General features: G+C 53.9%; 1 protein-coding gene across 1 annotated transcript in view; it reads left to right on the top strand.

Moving 5' to 3' along the window:
- Window positions 1-17,434, top strand: part of LOC106632038 (aryl hydrocarbon receptor protein 1-like) — an 18,928-nt gene extending 1,494 nt beyond the window's left edge. Inside the window, 11 exon segments of the mRNA XM_014310789.2 lie at window positions 5-27; window positions 3,111-3,298; window positions 11,233-11,348; window positions 13,538-13,627; window positions 13,880-13,979; window positions 14,087-14,211; window positions 14,343-14,533; window positions 14,860-14,969; window positions 15,258-15,399; window positions 15,759-17,266; window positions 17,269-17,434. Of these exon segments, the coding sequence (XP_014166264.1) occupies window positions 5-27; window positions 3,111-3,298; window positions 11,233-11,348; window positions 13,538-13,627; window positions 13,880-13,979; window positions 14,087-14,211; window positions 14,343-14,533; window positions 14,860-14,969; window positions 15,258-15,399; window positions 15,759-17,266; window positions 17,269-17,315 (2,640 nt within the window). The 3' untranslated portion in view covers window positions 17,316-17,434.
- The last annotated feature ends 2,166 nt before the right edge of the window (window positions 17,435-19,600 follow it).

Genomic DNA, 19,600 nt, shown 5'->3' on the forward strand with positions numbered 1-19,600 from the left:
GAAGAGGAGGAAGCCGGTGCCCAAGAGGTGGGTGCGTGATGGGACCGGGCAGCGAGAGCCCGGCTGGCTCTGGGGAGTGCCTGGAGCCGCTCTGAGGGAGCCAAAGGCGGCAGCAGCGCGCTTGGGTTGCTGGGTTTTAATCAGGGTTAATTGGAGCTAACGCGCTCTCGGCTCTGGCACGCTGGTGGGAGAGCAGAAACCCCAAAGATGCTCGTCCTGCCTGTCCGTGAGGAAGCTCGCCGCGGAGTTTGAGGCTCTCGGGAGTGATTTGCAGGCTGGGCTGTGTTTTGGTGCCCGCCTAAATCAGACGTGCAGCAATTAGTAATTTGCTGGGTTTTAATCAGGGTTAATTGGAGCTAACGCGCTCTCGGCTCTGGCACGCTGGTGGGAGAGCAGAAACCCCAAAGATGCTCGTCCTGCCTGTCCGTGAGGAAGCTCGCCGCGGAGTTTGAGGCTCTCGGGAGTGATTTGCAGGCTGGGCTGTGTTTTGGTGCCCGCCTAAATCAGACGTGCAGCAATTAGTAATTACCAAAGCACCTCGATTCCGTAATTATTAATTACCACGCTGCTCAGTAGCTGTTGCATAACATCCCCCTCGGTGTCTCCGGTGTTTCCTGCCTCTCTCGTGCCTTCCCCAGCTCCCAAGCCCCACCACCTGTTTAAGCTCAGCTTTTCCAGATGTATAGGAGCTAAAGGTTTCTGGGAGGCTGTGGGGAAGGACACGGATGAGCTGAGTCCAAGCCCAGGATGAAGGAGGGAGCATCGATACTGTAAACTTGTGGTGAGGTGACCCTGAGCCTCTCTTGGGTATTTAATTGGGAGTCTTGTTGTGTAAACATGAAGGATAGTTGTTTTGCCATAAACCTGTCTTCTGTTCATCTCGGAGTGGTGATTCCAGCCCTCTGGCGTACCAGCCTGAGGGTTTGGGCTGGATTTGTGTGTCTCAGGGTGCAGGAGAAGGTGTCTCTTTGGAGTAGAAGGGCCCTCGTTCCCTGGGTTCTGCAAGGTCAGCCTTGGGAATGGGAAGAGATTCTTTTTCTCTGTGCTGGGTCAGATCTTGGAGCAGGATCCTGCTGGGAGCAGCCAGGCAGAGCAGTGGGATGTGCAGCCAGCCGGAGGGGACAGGGAGGGTGGGCTCAGGGGCTTCTCCTTCTTACTTACTTCAAAAATCTGTTCTTGAGAATGAGGAGGCACTAGATGAGCTTGGGCAAGTTCCACTGTCAGGAGTAATCTCCCTTGGTACTTGCCAGCTTGCAGAAGGGATGCACTTCCCACTGGGCTCCCGTTCAGAGAGCAGCTGGGATGAAACAAACCCCAGGAGCCGCACAGCCTTTGGGGCTGGGAGCTGAGCTTTCCCTCGGCACAGGGGCCATTGGCTTCACCATGAACCCCCTGGCACACTGTGCTTCTTAACCACTGGGCAAAGGGAAGGGAAATTAAACAGGTTTGAAATGTCTAGAGCAAGATGCCCTGTGTCCATGAGGCGTTTTCCTTACCCCTCTCAAGGCTGGCCGTGGAGCACCCTGCGTGCTGCAGCTGGGACGTGCAGGAGCAGACGTGTTGGGGTGTCCTCCTTGGGCCCTGGGGGGACTTGCTGCTGGCTGTGTCACCCTGTGTGCCTCAGCCAGAGGATTTTCAGTGTTTGGCCAGGCTATCCCAGTGGTTCTGTTACACCTCAGTGTTTTACCCGCTGCTGTGCTCATCTCCAGTCTCATTTTCTCTCTCTTCTTTCTGTCTGTTTGGAGCTGGATTTGGATGGTGAGTGGCCAGAAGACTTTAAAGGATATCTGAGGAATCTCAGACAAATTATTTCAGACAAATTTTCTTCACCCCCTTTTTTTTTTTTTAATCAAAGGAAACCGATTTTAATTTTTCTCCTTCCTGGTGTGTGACTGTGATTTCAAAAGTGTTTCAGCTTTCTAAAAGCCCTGGTGCCAGTGTGTTTTACCCAGCTTGTGTGGACTAGTTTGGAGCTGGGTTGTGCCAGCCTCCCTGTGACAGGGGATATCCCTCCTGATGCAGCTCTTACAACCCAGCAGGCTTGAGCTTTCCTGGGGAAATGCTGCAGTTTTCCATTCAGCCTTAAAAGACCCCTCAGTCTCTCCCTGAGCTGCAAATTCAACAGGCACTTGAGTGCATTTCATTTAGTGCTCGTTTCCTCTCGTGTCACATACGCGAGCAGCCCTGCCAGATGAGATTGGAGAGTGGTGGTAGAGGAGGGAGCTTAAATTGCTGCTAAACACTGGCAGATCCTGTTATCCAAAGCTCCTTCCTGAAGCCAGGCTGCCTGCAGAGAGGGAGTTTATGGTTACACAAATTACATCAAACCAAACGAGCTGCGTGTTAGGGGATGCAGCTGAGTGAGACACAGATCTGGGGGGGGCTGAAGGGTTTGTCTTTGAGCTGTGAAATTCACATTGGCATTAAAAAATGAAGGACACGGGGTGACATCCAGGACTTGTTAAAGTTATTAACTGAGCTCTTACTGCTGTGCTGGGGTTTTGGCTGGGGTGGGTGAAATAACTGCAGCTCGCAGAGATGGGACCTCGTGTAGGCTTCAGGCTGCTCTCCTGGACACTGTTCCTTCTGCAGGCTGAGGGTTGCACCCAGGGCCTAAGTTTGGCATCAAATGCTGGCTTAATTTGGAAATGCCCATCTGAAAGGCACAGAAATCAGAATATTGGAAGAAAACAAAACTTTCCTTTTTTTTTTTTTTTTAAGAGAGGCTCTTTTCACAGTGTTGTGCCCTAAACCACCCTATGCGATATCCCTTTGTTTAAGTCGTAGAATCCCAGAATGGTTTGGGTTGGAAGGGGCCTTAAAGCTCATCTCATTCTGCCCCATCCCTGGAATTGTTCCAGGCCACGTTGTACAGGGCTTGGAGCAACCTGGGATAGTGGAAGGGGGTGGAACAAGATGGGCTTTAAGGTCTCTTCCAAGCCAAACCATTCTGTGATTCTGTGATTTCTAAGAGGAGCAGTGTGTGTGTGTGTGTGTGTGGAAAAATCTTAACCATTTCACTGTTGTGGCCGCACCAAAGCCAGTGCTGGGTTTGAAAAGAGCCTGCTGGCCAATCCCAGTTTGATTAACCTCTCCTCTGCCTCCTGCAGCCCCAAAGCACCCCCTGCCGAGGGTGTGAAGTCCAACCCCTCCAAGCGGCACCGGGAGCGGCTGAACCAGGAGCTGAGGGAGCTGGCGGGGCTGCTGCCCTTCCCCGAGGATGTGCGCTCCAGGCTGGATAAACTCTCCATCCTCCGCCTGGCCGTGGGCTACCTGAGGGTGAAGAGCTACCTGAGGGGTGAGTGTCCGTGCTGGGAGGGGGGAAAAGCCCCTGGGAGCAATCCCCACTGCACAGCTTGTGTTTCACCCCAAGCTTTGGGATGGGAAGTTGTGTTTCCTGAGGGAAGCACGGTGGTGAGTTATGGGAGCAGGCCCTTGGATGTTGATACTGGCAGGAAAATGTCACCATGGATGGTGGGAGACACCTGGGGGCCTGCCCAGCAGCTGAGACCTCCTGCAAAGTTCCTCCATCTCATCAGCAGCCATCCTTTATGTCCAAAAAACCAGCCAGCCTTTATGTCCTTTGTGTCCAAAATTCCTCCTGTGTCGCACTCCCAGCGCCCTGTGGAGAAGAAGAGAGAGGTGGGTAAAGCAGTGTGTCTTGTTGAACTGCAACAATGCCCTCATCCAACTGGAATGGCAATTTAAAATTAAATTCACTAAATAACTGAATGTTCACTATATAATACATATTACATGTTCCCTTTTATTATATTTCATGTTCTGTATTTCCTTATTTGTTCCATATTTGGTATTCTTATATTTATTCCGTATTCCTTCTCCCTCCTTATTCTTCCTCAAGCCTTTATTATTTTTATCACAGTTAGAGTGTGTTTAATAAATTTTAACATTACATATGGTGCAGAGCCTGGCTGGGGGCAGTCACCACATTCCCAGGGGTCACCAGCACATGTGGGTAGGGATGTGTTCCCTCTGCAGTGGCTTGGGCCTGATGGAATGGGTGCTGGACACGGGAAGGCAGAGCATGTGGGGCAGGAAGGCAGCAGCAGCTTTTTCTATTTAGAGGCTCCTATTGTGTCTTGTCCCTGGCACAGATTGGATAAATTTGGCTCCCTTGGTTTTTCCCTCGTGCCCACTCCTCTGGGCTCTCCCAGGGCCCTCTCCAGCTGGGATGCTGGGCTCCAGGAGGAGACTCCTGTGCCAAACTCTCCAGATGGTACCTGTGCCTCCAAGCAGGAGCTGGTTCCCAGTGGATGTGCTCAGCGTGTGCTTCCCAGCAAGAGAGCTGCTCTGGAAAAGCCTTTGGCATTGCAGGGGCTCTGGAGCCCCGTTCTGCCAGGCCAATTATTCCCATCTGGCCACTTGCCTGTGATTTCCAGCTCCTTCCCCTTGCTCTGCCCTGAAGTTCATCTTGTTTGACTTCAGATCATCCCAGATACATCAGGCTTGGCCTGGGTCTCAGGCGGGCCTGGTGAAGACCCATGGCAGCTGCTGGTCCCAGCAGCCTGCTGCTGGTGTGTCCTGTTGGGCACTTTGGGGCGACATGCTGGCACCCCTTGTGCTCTGCTTTCTGCCCCAGGTTTGCTGTGCTGTGCTCTGTGCAGGCTCTTCTCCTGCAGCAGGGAGAGCATGGCATCATCTGAAGAGCATCCCTATCCTCTCCCCATCCACAGCCCAAGCCTGGCCTTATCTCCAGGCAGGAGAGAGATGGATGTTTTGACAGAGTGGTAATTGCCTTATCTCCAGGCAATTGAGACACCAATTGCACAGTGGGCTCAGGGTGATGCCCTGAGGCTCCTTTTTCCCTTGTGCTGCGTTTCTCCAGCCCTAGAGTGGAGCTTCCCGGTGTTGTCTGCATCTTGTCTGGCTGCTAACACCAGGAGAAATCTGAGAAGGGGCTTCCAGCCCTTCTTCACTTTCTCTGGTATTTCTGAGGTGTGGGTGCTGTGTGCCTCTGGCTTGGGAACAGACCTGTTTAATGGGGTGTAGGAGCCTGGGGCAGTGTTTAGGGTGGGACAGAGCAGAGGACAACCCACCACAACAGAGGTAGGTTTGGGTGCTGGTATCAGTGCCTGCTTCCACAGGGGATACGAGGAAAGGGACTTGGCATCTACGTGGAATCCTGGTTTCCACTGCAGGGTAGTGACTCACTGCATCATCCTTTGAGTCTGCTTTGCTATTAAATATTCTCCTCTGTCTGTGCTTTAACGAGAAACCAGAGTAATTAGTAGTTGGCTGGAAATGCTAAGCCTCAGGCTTCGAGAGGGAAGCTCTGGGAGCTCCTTCCCTGCCTCCAGGGGCTGATTCAGGGTGTGCACACTGTAACTACCCTGTGCCCCAGGGCAAACACTGCAGGTGTTGCACAGCTCTCTGCTGCCTGGGATCTCAGCCTTCCCTGCACAAAATCAGGGGGCTCAGGGCTTGGTGTGCCCAAGCTTTGCCCAGCCTGGGAGCAGTGCTGGGTAGTAGTGACAGCTCTGGTGCTATCACTGCCTGCCTCAAGGGCACCTGAAAGGTTTTGTCACTCGTGTAAACAACGGCTGAACCTCACTGCCACGTTTGTGCTGAGCTCTGTCTGCAAAGCAATTTGCAGTGGTTGCTACTTGGACCTGTGTGTGACAGCCTCCCAGACAAATCTGGAGTGACTTTGCTGATGCCATCTCTTTGAGAGCAGGCGCCCAAGGAGAAAAGCTGGTGTCTCTGCTGTCGACTGCCACGATGCTCTGGCCTCTCTGTGGTGTGCTAGGAGCCCCACTTGCTGCAAAGAGGGAGATCTCATAAAAGCTTGGATGGATTTCAGTGGCTTGGTAAAGCTCCAGCTAGCTGGAGAGCTGTGCTGGGGTTCGTTTCCTGTACGGTTCCTGTAGCAAAGGAAGCAGATGTTGGGATTGCAGATGTGGCTCTGGCAAGGGTGAGCAAGAAAATGGGGCTTAAAATGCTCTTTGAGGTGGAGAGGGTGTGATTAGGAAATGTGCTGCCATGCCTTCTTCCTAGGAGAAGAGAGGATCACAGAGTCCCACACTGGTCTGGGTTGGAAGGAAGTTCATCCCATTCCACCCCCTGCCATGGGCAGGGACGCCTCCCACCATCCCAGGGTGCTCCAAGCCCTGTCCAGCCTGGCCTGAAACTCTTCCAGGGATGGAGAACCCACAGCTGCTCTGGGTGCCATCTGTGCCAGGGCCTCACCACCCTTACAGGGAAGAATTCTTTCCCAACATCCAACCTAACCCAATCTCTTTCAGAACCCATGGAAAACCCTGTCCTGGTGTGAGACCACGCTCTGGAGTCTGGCAAAGCTTGAGATATCTAATCCTCCCAGTGAGCAGTGGGCTGCCTCCCCATGCAGCTCACCTGGCTGGAGCAGGGGCTGGGCTCAGGGGGCCTCACCAGGTCCTTTCCCACCTCTGGAGCTGGTCTCACCAGTCCCCCTCCCCAGTGCTCTGCTGCAGGGCAGCTGGCAGCAGGTCTCCCTGGGTAATCTCACTGCAATCAGCACTGAATTAGCTTTTTTATTCATCTCCTCTGTTTGTTGTTACCAGAGCTGGCTGTTGGGCCAGAGCTGCAGGGGTCTGGGCCTGAAGTAACTGAGGCAGTGAAAGGAGTCAAGCTCAAATCTGTCCCTGGGCAAGATTCTGCAGGACTGTGTGGGATGAAGGTGTGCAGCAGCAGGTTGGAGAGGCTGGTGTGGACTTGGGGATGCCAGCGCTCCCCAGGGCATTTCTGTGCTCCTCAGAAAACACCGAGTGACTTTTCCATAGAGTTTCTAATCTGTGGGTTTGGCATTTGTCTGTTCCACTTGGTTGGCATGAGCCTGCTCTGCTTGGCACCGTGCCTTTGCCCAACAGCTGGGGCAAAGGTTGGTGCTAATTTGAAAGGGTTTGGGATCGGATCCAAGATGAAAATGGTTGTGCGTGGCTCGGTGTTGCTGGAAGGGCTGGGAGCTCCTGGGATTTGGATGCCAGGCACCTCTGGATCCTGTTCAAAGTGTTTGCTGTGGGTGAAGCTTGTCAACTCCACCCAGTGTAACCCAGTGTGAGAGAGCAGATCGGCTCTGGGGTGTTACCAATAACCTTTTATTTTCAGCACCAAATCTGTAACAGAGGCGAGGGATGTGTTTTAGCCTCCATGGCTGCCTTGTCATGTTTTTCTTTGGGAATGTGATGGGCAAAAAAGCTAAGAGGTTAGATGACTTTGCTTCTCCCCCTTTCTCCCCCTTTCTCCCCCTTTCTCCCCCTTTCTCTCTCCTGCTGGAAGTTTTTCCTCCATTGCAGGGCTTAGGAACCTCCTAGCAGAGGCAAGAAAGCCAACCCGTGGAGGGGGTGCTCTTGTGGATGTATGGGGCACATCCTGATTCATTGGTGCTGGAAGCTCTATTCATCCTGTCTGGCATCTTCCCTGGCTGAGTGAAAACCTTGCAGTCCTTGGGGATCACACCAGCAGCAGGAAACCTGCAGTGCTCTGGCTGGTGTTGGGGTTTGGAACAGAGCTGGGTTTCCCCTATTGTCTTAAAAATTACACACAGCCTCTGTTACAGCACTTTGAAAATGCAAGTGATGACCACACTGCCCCAGCAGATGCCTGGCACTTACCTGGTAATGCAGATGGCTTTTGCCATGGTCTTTTTCATAGAATTATGGAATCATTGAGCTTGGAAAAGACCTCTGCAATCATCAAGTCCAAGCATTAACCCAGCACTGCAAAGCCGACCACTAACCCACGTCCCTAAGCACCACATCCATGTGTTAATTCCCATTAATTGTCCAAGACAGAAAGCAGGAGATTGGAAAAACTGGGCACAAACAGCAAAAGTGAATTGTCCTTTTACCCAGTTAGTTTTGTTGTTGTGGGTATGTTATAGATTGGGTACACGTTGGACCCGTTTCCTTTAATCCCATTAATTCATGGTCTCAGCTGCTTTGTGTGGGAGTCTGAACTGCTCCATTAGGAGTGTGTTAAATGGGATAAATTAGCCAGCTCTTAATACAGCTTGTCACCTGCTTTGTGCTGCCTGGCACCCAGTGGGGGTCTCTTCCTCCTGCCAGCCTCTGTTTCCAGTCCATCTTAGCCCTTGTTCCCTTGCAGACCTGGCTGCAGCAGGCTGGGGGATCCATGGCTCTGGGTGGGATTCCAGAGGGTGGCATCTCCCCATCTTGTCTCAAGCACGGGGCTGTTTCAGGAGTGACCCCTCCCTCACATGACGTTTCCTGTGCTGTAAATGAGCTGGGATATGGTTGAAATGTTGGGTTTTCCCTTCCAAGTCAAAAAGTGACTGGGAATAGCCTCTGTAACCCTTGGTGGTTGCATGGGCCTGGAGTCCTCTACCTGGAAATGCTTGGATTTCTCTTGGGATTGCTCCCAATCCTGATGGTTCTTGGCAGTTTGAGTGAGGATGAGTTGAGAGACCTGTTTGGAGGAGGAGAGCCACAGGAACAACAGGGCCCCTGGCTGTGGATGGTGAGGACTGGGCTGGGTGTGAGCACCAGCTGCTCCACACCACCAGCACTTTGGTGGCACACAACATCTCTTTGAGTTTCCTCCCCTCTCTCCACGCTCCAGACCTTCTCCCCTCTCCATGGGTCAGGTGTGTCCCATGGGAGACAGATTCTGGAGGATTTTTGAGCTCAGCTGTGCAGAAATTGACTGCTCTGTGTTTGAGAGAAGGGGAAGTGAGCACCTTTGGTGGGAGATTGAAAGCCCCTTGCTAAGATCAGTGGGAGAGGTGAAGAAATTTTGCTGGAAAGCCCAAAATGGGTATTTCCTGCTGGATTCTGAAAGTCACAGCACTCTCCCCAGCTTTCCCTGCACATGCTGCTGGTGGACACTGGGAGAGAGCTGGAGACCAGATGCTCTCAGGATGTGCATGCTCTCAAAAAAGTTCTGTGCCCTTTTGGAGCTTTATTTTGGAAGACCTTGTTTCTTTTTGAAATCCCCTGCCAGCCTGCCTCATTTCAATGCTTTAGAGAGGAGTCAGCCCTTCAAAAGAAAACAAATTTTAAATGAGAATCGATGTTTCATTTTGAAACTATTAGGCTCCATAAAGTGCAAATTGAAGCCATGTGGTCCAGATGGGATTTTTTTCCTTGGGGATCACACTGCAATCATGTGAGGAAGCTTTTTGCCTGGTGTCTCCAAGCAAAGATTCTGTTGAATCTCGTCTTCCCCAGCCTTTCCCAGAGGTCTCACATCCCCTGAGCAGGCAGGTCTGTCAGCACAGGAGGGAAAAGAGCAGAAGCCGTGGCTGATGGACAAGGTGGAGATGCTGCCTGAGCATCTCCAAGGAGTGCTGAAGGTTGGAGGGAGCAGGAGATATCCCAGCTCTGGCAGCAGTGGAGATGGAGGCTGACTCTGCTCCAGAGCACCCTCTGCACTGCTATTTGTGTCACCTTGTGCAAGACCTGCAGCTGGTTACCCTGACCCTGCTGTATCCATGCCCTGGATGATGAAAGCCTCCATGGGTGGGTGCTTGTTGGCACTCAGGCTCCAGGTGTAAATACATCCCAGGGATGCTTTGATTCCAAATTAGATTTGAATTCAAACATGCCAGTGCATCATGTTTGCTGCACAGCAAAATGTCCCAGATCAGCAGTTGCACGTGAAACTTCTTTAGATTCCGAATTATTTTGGCTTTGAACTTGGTGTTACCAGGGAAGAAACCAAGCAAACCTTTAAAGCATTTCAGTGGTGAAGTGAGAGCTTCTGCCATGGAGAAAACTAAATGTATGGTCAGACTTGGGATGGTTTGAGGTTCCTCCTCATATCCAGCATTCAGGAGATCTTTTCCCTTTGGATCCAGCACCATCTGACACCCAGGGCTGAGCTGGGCAGGCAGTGCTCTCTGCTGGAATGTGGATTACACAGGGTATGTGAGCTCAGTCACACCTCAGGGGGCTGCACGAGCTGCTGGTGGTGGCAGAGGTGGGTTGGTTCCAACACAGGAGCTGCTTTGAGCTTTTCTGTGATTTCCTCTTTTTTCTTTTTGGAGTGAGCTGGCACGAAAACCTGCCTTGAAAATCATCCTTTTGCCGGCAGCTGAGCTTGGATTGAGGTTTTTTTCAGTGATAATCAGCAGATAAAGGATCATGCTGGAGACGTCCCTGAGAGCCTCTGTGCTCATTCCTGTTCCCTGAACAGCTGGCTCTGTGGGAGTCCTCTGAGGTCCCACGAGCAGGGCAGCAGGAGCTTTCATGCTGGCTGCACCCAGGGGTGCTGCCTCGAAGGCATCCAGTGCTGAAGCATGAGGCAGCTCCTGAATCAGCCTGGGGAGCTCCTGGCAGCAACTCCTGGGAGCTCTCAGGTGTCACGGGGTGTGACCATGTTCACAGGGGTCTTAGGATGAGGGAAGAGACGAGGATCTGACTCCGTGTTTCAGAAGGCTTGATTTATTATTTTATGATATATATTACATTAAAACTATACTAAAAGAATAGAAGAAAGGGTTTCATCAGAAGGCCAGCTAAGAATAGAAAAAGAAAGAAAGAATGATAATAAAGGTTTGTGGCTGGGCTCTCTGTCTGAGACAGCTGGGCTGTGATTGACCATTAATTAGAAACAACCAACATGGGCCAATCAAAGATCCACCTGTTGCATTGCACAGCAGCAGATAACCACTGTTTACATTTTGTTCCTGAGGCCTCTCAGCTTCTCAGGAGGGAAAATCCTAAGGAAAGGATTTTTCATAAAACGTGTCTGCGACAACGGGGAGTGCCATGGCCACCAGCTCTTGATCTGCTTCCAGGCAGCCAAAGGTGGGAGGGAGAAAACAGGTGTGGGTGCTTTGGGAAGGTTTGTTGCTGTCGTTCTCTAACCCTGCAGGGCAGCAGAGCACACAGAGCACCCCAGTGGGGTGGCTTAAAGCCAACTCCAGCTCTGGCAGGCTCTAACCAGGAGCCTCCTGGCTGTGCTGGGTGGTGTTCTCCAGCCTGGGCAGCCCAGAAGCACTCAGCCCCCCTCTGTCCTTTGCATCTCTGCCTCACACCCTGGCAGCAGTGAGGCTTCCCAGAAATGAGATCAAGCAGGAGAAAGAATCTCTTGGAGGGAGGCTCGGGCAAGCTGGGCATGGCTCTGTGCCAGTTCCCAGTGATGGTCACTCCTTCCTCCACGCTGGGGCCCCGGGCACCCAGCAGCTGCATCAGCAGCCCTGGGGTGGGGAGGAGGAGCACGAGGCTCCTGGCTTGCCTCTTCCACACTGATTTCTTGCCTTCTCACTTGCAGCTACAGCTCCAAACGTTGGCAACTGCGTGGATCAGCCCAGACCCCCAGGAGGGGACAGATGGACGGAGCTGCAGGGTGACAGGGAGCTGTTTCCTGAGGGAGAGCTGCTGCTCCAGGTATGCCTTGGTCATTTGGGGTCTGCCCAAGCTGCTCTGGAGCTTGTGGTCCCATCTGTGGAGAGGGAGGAGACCCTGCCTTGCCCAGAGCTGCTTCACTGTGATTCCTGCAGGCACTGAGTTCCTGGGGACAGAGACCAGTGGCCCTGCCTGGCTGGGATGGGTCCAGATCCCCATTCCCAACGTTTCCTCTCATCCCACTGCAATTTGCTGCCCCTTTGATTATGTTACATCTCATGGACACAAGCTGCATCCCAACCAGGAGGTTCAGGGATGTCATATGGTGGTGTGAGGAGTGATCCCTGAGTTGTTCCCAAGGTGCTGGGTTGGTTCATTGTCTTTAGCAAAGGGCAAGAGGAGAATGTTGAGAGCTGTGGGACAAAACATCCCTCAGGAACTCCTTGCCCTACCTGGGGCATTGTGTGATCTCCATAGGGATGAGTTCACAGCCTGCCTGGGGTGGGAAAAGCCCAGCTTTGTAGGTTGTGGGGGAGAAAAGAAGAGCAGTTGGATGTTGGAAAACAGTGGTGGACTAAACCAGTGTGAAACGAGAGCTGTGCTTTGTAGAAAGGCCACGTGTGTCTCATCAAACAGCTGACAGTGAAGCTCAGAGCACGAGGGGCTGGTGAATCAGCCTCCCTCAGGGCTGCTGGTTGGGGCTGCCATTTATAAATGTGAGCTGGAAGGGCCTGGCTTGGAAGGTCACGTGGAATGGCTGACTGCTGAGCAAACATCTGGGCACATCAGCTGAGGAACGTGCTCACTGGGGCTACAGGGCAAGTCTGGCCAAGACCTTCTACCATTCCATGTTCTTGGCATCTCCTGTGCCTGGGCTCTCACAGAACCCCAGAATGGTTTGGGTGGGAAGGGACCTTAAAGCTCATCTTGTGAGGAGCTGCCATGGGCAGGGACACCTGCCACTGTCCCAGGCTGCTCCAAGCCCCATCCAGCCTGGCCTTGGGCACTTCCAGGGATCCAGAGGCAGCCACAGCTTCTCTGGCCACCCTCTCCAGCTCTCCTGTAGGCTTTCTGGGCCTTCAGTCCTCTTCTCCCGCCTCTCCAAACACCAGCAGATGGATGCTTGGCTCTCTTTGAGCCTGGCTTTGGTCGCTTCAGCCCTGCTCCCGCAGAGCCCTCCAGGCAGCAGGCAGTGGGAGCAGACCCCCAGCAGGAGCCTCCATGTGGGATTTTGGCGAGGCAGTGACTCCTGGGAGCTCAGTGTGGCTTTTGGCAGTGAATCCTGGAGCACACGAGGTCCCCCACGGTCCCAGCTGTGTGTGAGTGTGATGGTCACAGAGGAGCAGCTGGATGCCAGCAGGGAGCCTGTGGCTGCCCCAGCCCCAGCATGGAGCTGCTCCCAAGCACGCCCCAGGGCTTTGCACTTGGACCATAGGATGGCAATTTGTTGAGCCATCAACATCAGAGCATTGACAGGCTGGGGTGATTGAAGGCAGCTGGAGAGCTGATGAGGTGTTACTGTGACAGAAATCCCCCTGCTGAGCTGTCTGGTGGCTGGTTTTCCTCCCCACAAAGATCATTTTAATATACTGTGATTTGCAGAAATCTCTGACTTGGGATCCCTCAGGGGGCTGCAGCACACAAAGGGAAGGGACTAGTCCCTCAGCAAGCTGGATCTGTATGCTAGGTTTCCATTTAGGGCGTTCTTTCCCTCATTTCTCTCCTTCCATTCACTAATAAATTAAACATATCACTGTCAAGAGCAGGGGGCATGAGTTACTATCTAGTGCAGTGCTTTGCTTTTGGGGGAAATCAGCCTGAAATGGTCACCAGAATCATAGAATATCCAGAGCTGGAAGGGACCCACGAGGATGGTCGTGTCCAAAGCACAGCCTTAGGACAGTGTAGCTATTCCCAGCTAGAAAGGAGGACTCCAGATCCTCCATGAAACCTCTCCTCAGCTGATCCCTCCTGATGCAGGAGCTGCCCTGCAGTGAGAGGGGGTTCCATGGAGGGTTTGGAGGAAGTGGTCAGTCCAGCTTGGATCATTGCTTGTGCTGAGAATCAGAAACTCCACTGAACTGAATCTTGCATGGTTACCAGTGCTGTCCTGCTTTGTGGGGTTCCTTGTTGGGGAAGAAGGATGCTGAAGAAACAGCTGGGGGATTTCATCGTTCAGCAGCTGGATGGAAGCTGGGCAGAGTAAGTGTGGGCTGAACCTTTGCTTTCAGGCACTCAATGGATTTGTCATCGCCGTGACTGGAGATGGATACATCTTCTACATCTCCCCTACCGTGCAGGACTACCTGGGCTTCCACCAGGTGAGCACCATGTTTTCCTGGCCGGAAACAGATGGATGGCAGTCCTGGTGTGGGAAGGAGGTGCAGATGGAGAGCAAAGCTTCCCAAAGGGCAGCAGCTCCTGTGGCAGGGGCAGGAGCTGGAGTTTGCGTGTTCTTCACACTCAATCCTGCACTTTTAGTACTCAGGAAGGGAAACCTTCTGCCCTGTCCTCCTCCTGACACCTCTTCCAGGCTGTCCAGGAGCAGACACTATTCTATTTTGTCATTCCAGTCGGATCTCATCTACCAGAGCGTGTACGAGCTGATCCATGCGGATGACAGGGCCGCCTTCCGCCGCCAGCTGCACGGGCCCCCGGTGCATGCTGCTGACAGTGAGTGCCAGGCTGATCCTGCAGCAGCTCACTTGAGCAGCTCTGATCCATGAGCTCAGGGTGTGCAGCACAGCTTGGAAAACTTCCTTTTGCCTTTGCTTTTCCAGCTTTTCCCCCTGAGCAGCCAGTGCTTGCCGGCTCGCAGCGCCTCCATGCTGAGGAGCAATCCTTTGTGGAGACGAGCTTCACCTGCCGCTTCCGCTGCCTGCTGGATAACTCCTCAGGATTCCTGGTAATGCTGGAACACCCCTCTGCTCCTCCTGTGCCTGCAGGGTGTTGCCCCAGAGCCACTTGTGTCCCAGAGCACAGCCAGTTCCCACCACCCTGTTTGCTTCACACCCACATTTTTCTAATCCATGTAAGGCCTTGAATTTCCGTGGGCGCCTGAAGTTCCTTCTTGGGCAGCAAAAGTCACCAGCAGACAAGTCCCCAGTTGCTCTCTTTGCCATTGCCACGCTCCTCCAGCCTCTCTCCATCCTGGAGCTCCGGACCAAAACGCTGATCTTCCAGACAAAGCACAAGCTGGACTTCACTCCCATGGCCTGTGATTCTCGGTAAGGCAACTCTCACTTTCCCTGTGGCAAAATCCTGGTGCTGGACAGAAAACTAGACCTGGTGGGGACAAGGAACACCTGACCCAGCTCCCATGGCGTGATGTATTTGTCCCTCTACTGCAGGCCCGTGTTACTGCAGTAACACGAGGAGCAGATTAACGGGGCACCAGCACTTCTTGTCTGCTGTGATTTGGGTGGTTTGTGGAACAGGGGATGCAGCTCAGCCCGGGCTGGAGCATTGCACCACCCAAAGTGGGGTCTGGCCAGTGGGGTGCAACTGTGGGGGATGCATCCCCAGTGTCACTGCATTCCTGTGCTCTTTCCAGGGGGAAGGTTGTCCTGGGATACACGGAGGTGGAGCTGTGCAGGAGGGGGTCCGGGTACCAGTTTGTGCATGCGGCCGACATGATGCACTGTGCAGAGCACCACGTGAGAAGTGAGTGCTGGGGGGCTCTTGGGGGGTGTTTGTGGGGTCCCTCAAGGCTCTGGCCTGGCTGTACCATTGCTCCTTGGTGCTGTCTGTCCTGGGGCTGGAGTAGCTCTGACAAAGGCTCTTCCTTCTGGATGAGCCTGGGGAGCTGGCAGAGAGACAGCACACTGCATCTCCTGCCCCTGTAGCACGGCCATGAGGCGATACTCAACCTCGTGGCATCTTGCACGTGTCATTTGTGTGCCTCCATGGAGGATCTCTGTCTGTGGCACTTCTTTTGTGTCCCTGCCCCAGTGATGAAGACGGGGGAGAGCGGGCTGACAGTGTTCCGGCTGCTGACCAAGAGGGGCAGCTGGGTGTGGGTGCAGGCCAACGCCCGGCTGGTGTACAAAGGGGACAGGCCCGACTGCATCATCGCCCGCCAGCGAGCCCTGTCGTGAGTATTGCTGGCCCCCTTCAGCTGCAGAGGCACGCAGAGGCCGTGAAGGTGGAGGAAAGGGTAGGGGAGGTTGGCACTCTGCAGCATTTGTCCTCCTGTAGTGTGATTGAAACGGCTCTGAGGGGGTGGTTGTGGACATGCTCCTGCCTGGGAGCAGCCGCCCTTCCCTGAGCCATGCAGACCTCCCTGTGGGCTCCCCAGAGCCCTCTTGTAGCCAGCCCAATCCAGCCCCCTTTTCCTCTAGAAAAGCCAGGGCAGGGCTGTGAGTTCCCCCCCTTGCTGTCACAAGAGGGGTTTTGCCTGACCTGGAGGAGCTGCTCATGCTGTTTCCATCCCTTTTTGCCTCCACACCGAAGGAATGAAGAAGGGGAGGAACATCTCCAGAAGAGAAACCTGCAGCTGCCTTTCAGCTTTGCCACGGGGGAAGCAGTCTTGTATGGGAATACCCTTCCTGGGTTCTTGGACTCATTCCAAGCCAAGGAGAAGTTGCAGGTGCAAGCAAACTCCAACTCAGAGCAGCACTTGGTAGCCCCCAACTCTCTCCTTGGGGCCATGATGAAGCAGGATGCATCCATATACAATTCCCATGTGGATAACGTGCCTCAGTTCTCCCTGCCAGGTTTCATCCCTGAGCCTGATGGGCTGACCCGGAATGAGGACGTCAGCAGAGTCAAGGAGGAGAGCAACTCCCTCCTGGTGGTCATCGAAGCCCTCTTTGAGAAGAATGAGGTGCATGGAAACGTCTGCCAGAGCCTAAACGTGGGCAGCACAGGGCTGCAGCAGTGGGAGGAGGCTCTGCTCAGCCTGGGGGCAGAGCAGGAGCCACCAGCTCAGGGGCTTGGCCAGAGGCTGGGCACCAAGGTGACATCCTGTGCGGAGCAGATGCTGCTCAGGCAGGGTGCTGGAAAGAGCCTGGAGTTCCCACAGTGCCATGAGGAAAACACTGCTGTGGCTCACTTCCAGCGCTGCTGGGCAGCTGGTTCAGCATTCCCAGCAGAGCCCCAGGCAGCAGGCACATGGGGAGGCCAGGAGGCTGTGGGCTCTGCTCCCTCTGAGGGCAGCTTTGCCCAGCCAGAGCAGCAGGTCCCGTTTCACCCAGCTGGGCCGGTGGCAGGGACTGTGCTGGGTGTCCCCATCTCCAGCAGCAAATCCTCTGCAGCACTTCAGCTGGAAAACCAAGCACTTCAGGCAGAAGCCACCCTCTCTGCTCCTGTAGATAACACTCTTCAACCTGCTCAGAGCCAGCCTGGGTGCCAGCTGGTGGGCTCACCCCCGGTGCACTCAAACACGTTGGGGACTCTGTGCCACAATGTCCCCCTCCAGGCAAACCCAGCCAGTTGCCCATCAGAGGCTTCGCTGGCCGTAGCTCCAAAACAGCTGGAAGCTGCAGGAGCATACCTGGAGTCCCAGACTCTGCCAGGTGGCCATCCTGAGAATCCCCCAGGGGCTGGGCTGTGGTTGCCAACCCCCTCCCAATGTTTTCCTTGCCCTGCCCAGGGCTTGCACGAGTCCCTGTTCCCTGGGGATGTGGAGGTTGCTCTGCCTGCCCCCTTAGGAGCCAGGCAGCTGCCAGGGCATGGTGGCTTCCCCAAACAGCCCCTGGTAGGCCATGCAGAGCCCAGCTTTTCCTGGGAGGGGGAGCAGGCAGTGCTCCAAGAGGACAAGTGGTTCTCACAGCTGTGGCTCCCGCAGGCTGGGGCAGCTCCGCAGAGGAGCCATGGGGCAGGGCCAGCGCACCACAGCGGGCTCCACCTGGGCTCCAGCACGGATCCCAGTGCCCACCAGATGGACTGCGTTGTGCTGTCCGAGTGCCAGTATGGAAACAGCCTTTTCAGGCACGAGAGCACCTTCCTGAGGGATGCTGCTGCAGCACCCCTTCCCCAGCAGCCAGGCGCTCTGCCTTGCCCCGCTGAGAACCACCCTGGAGCACCCTGCTCCTCACCAGGCTCAGTTCCAAGGTGCTCAGCAGCTCTCCCTGTGAAGGTGGGTGCAGGAGCGCCCCTGTGCTCCGGGCAGGGCCCTGGCTGCCCATCAGCTCCCCTCTCAGCTGGGCAGCCCCTCTGTGCCTGTGAGATCCAGCTCAAGGTGAGGTGTGAGGGCTGCAGGACCTGAGGGGTGCCCGGCTCCTGTGGAGGAGCAAGGGGTCTGCCAGGGGTGCAGCCACACCATCCCGTGTGGGCAGCCTGGTTTGGAGCTCACTGCGAACCAGGAGCCCTGTCTTGGAAAGCCACCAGCAGCTGTGAGCTCTTCTCATACCTGCCAGTGGTGCCCCGTGCTCCCTGGTCTCTCAGGATTTTGTCTTCCAGTGCTGTCAGGCAGTCTAAGATTGAGTGGTTTGGACTTCTTGTTCCATGAGAAGCCTTTGAGGGAGATGCAGCTGTGCCACTGGGGAGGCCTGCGGGCTCCTGGGGTCCAAGGAAGGAGAGTGCTTGCTGGCACATCCATGTGCTTGGGGCAGCCTCTTGCAGGTGGAGCTGCTGCCTCACAGGCACTGAACTGCTGTTTCTCAACAAAACAGCGAGGTCTCCTCATCTCCTGTGTTGGACCACCCTTGTCATGCTGCTGTTTAGTCCCTTGCATCATCTCTGCCAGCCTGAGCCTCTTTTCTTCCTGTGCTCTCCATCTCCTCAGGAGACCATCCAAATCTTTGGAAAAGATGTTACCAAGCACGTCAAGAAGCTCCGCAGCATTGAAAGGTCTCGGTGGGAGTTGGAGTTGGTGGGAGTGGAGGCATCTTGGGGATTTGGGCTCTCCAGCAGCCTCCCAGGGGGATTTGGGAGAGGTGGGTACCAGGCCATTGTAGCCTTTCTGGGATGCAGGGTGGGGAAGGTCCAGCCAAGCTCCCCTTGGGTTTGTCACTGGCTTGTCCTTGTCATCCTCTTCTCTGCTCCACAGTGCTGTGGGACAGAGAAGGGTGGGGGTTCCCCTGTGGTTTTGCCAAAGCAGTGAGGAGGAAAGGCAGGGAGGGATGCAGTGACCCCTGGCTGCCTCTCCACTTCAGACCCACCTGGTGCCCCTCAAGCCATTTTTCTGCAGCCCAGAACAACCACTTTGTTAAATTCTCTTCCTTTTCTATATATGTAACCTAAGATGTGAATGAATTGTTTTTTCCCCACCATGAGTGCAAAGTCTTGCAGATCCGTCAGGGAAACCCACAAAAAAAGCAATGACTGGGGAGGGTGGGGATGATTTGAGACCACAATGACTTGCAACATGGATTAAAGGGTGATTTGCTTTGTGCTGATGTTTGTTTTGACCCGAAACCGTGAGAAACAACTGCTCACTTTGAAAATTCAAAAAGGTTTACTAAACTTTGACAAAAATACAGCAAAGGACTACATAAGGGAAAATTCACAGCGCTGGGAACTGCCCCTTGTGCATACCACGTGGCCAGTTCATCTTCAAGATGGGTGCTCAGTGTTTTATACCCCTGGGGGTTGCATCAGCCAGCCCTGGCCCCTCCCAAAGTCTGTCAGGCAGCTCTTCTTTGCCATTTATCAGTGCAGACTGCTTTCTTGTAACTGCATTGAGGGTCAGGTGTTGCCATGCCTCACCCCCTAAGCACCAAGCTTTGCCATTCCCAACTGCCCCGTGCAAGGGACACGTGTGCAGCTTCTTTGTGCCTGTCCTAGACAGCCCAGGCTGTCTGATGGCAACAACACAGGGGGGAAAGGGAACTATGGGGAGAAGAGAGGGCATCTAAACTGCAATAACATAACTATACATCACTAAAGCTTTTCTTAATATTCATACAATAGTTATCCCTAAATTGCGAGAGCCAATTATCATTATCCATCTATAGCCAAACCATGTCTCTCCATTTCTTCCTTGGCTGGGCAAATGCTGGGAATAACCCAGCCCTGGTGCTGGGTGTGTGACACTCTCGTCGTCACTGTCCCCAGCTACTGTGAGCATGCACAGCAGCAGAGGTGTGACAGTGTCCCCCCTTTGCACCCCCAAACTGCCCTGTGGGGTTGTGGGACTCACAGAAAGGGTTACACTCAGCATTGACACACATGGTTTTAAATATCCGACTATTAAAAATGATTACAGAGATGCCTCTGCCCCAAATAAGGTGTAAAGGACACAATATGCCAATGCCAATAGCATGGATTTTTATTTAAGAGCAAACGTGAGTGCGGGGGGGAGAGAGGGAAAAGATAGGAGGGTGGAAAGAAACTGACAGCAGACTACATCC

Source organism: Geospiza fortis, unplaced genomic scaffold (genome assembly GCF_000277835.1).
Source record: "Geospiza fortis unplaced genomic scaffold, GeoFor_1.0 scaffold46, whole genome shotgun sequence".
NCBI lineage: Eukaryota > Metazoa > Chordata > Aves > Passeriformes > Thraupidae > Geospiza > Geospiza fortis.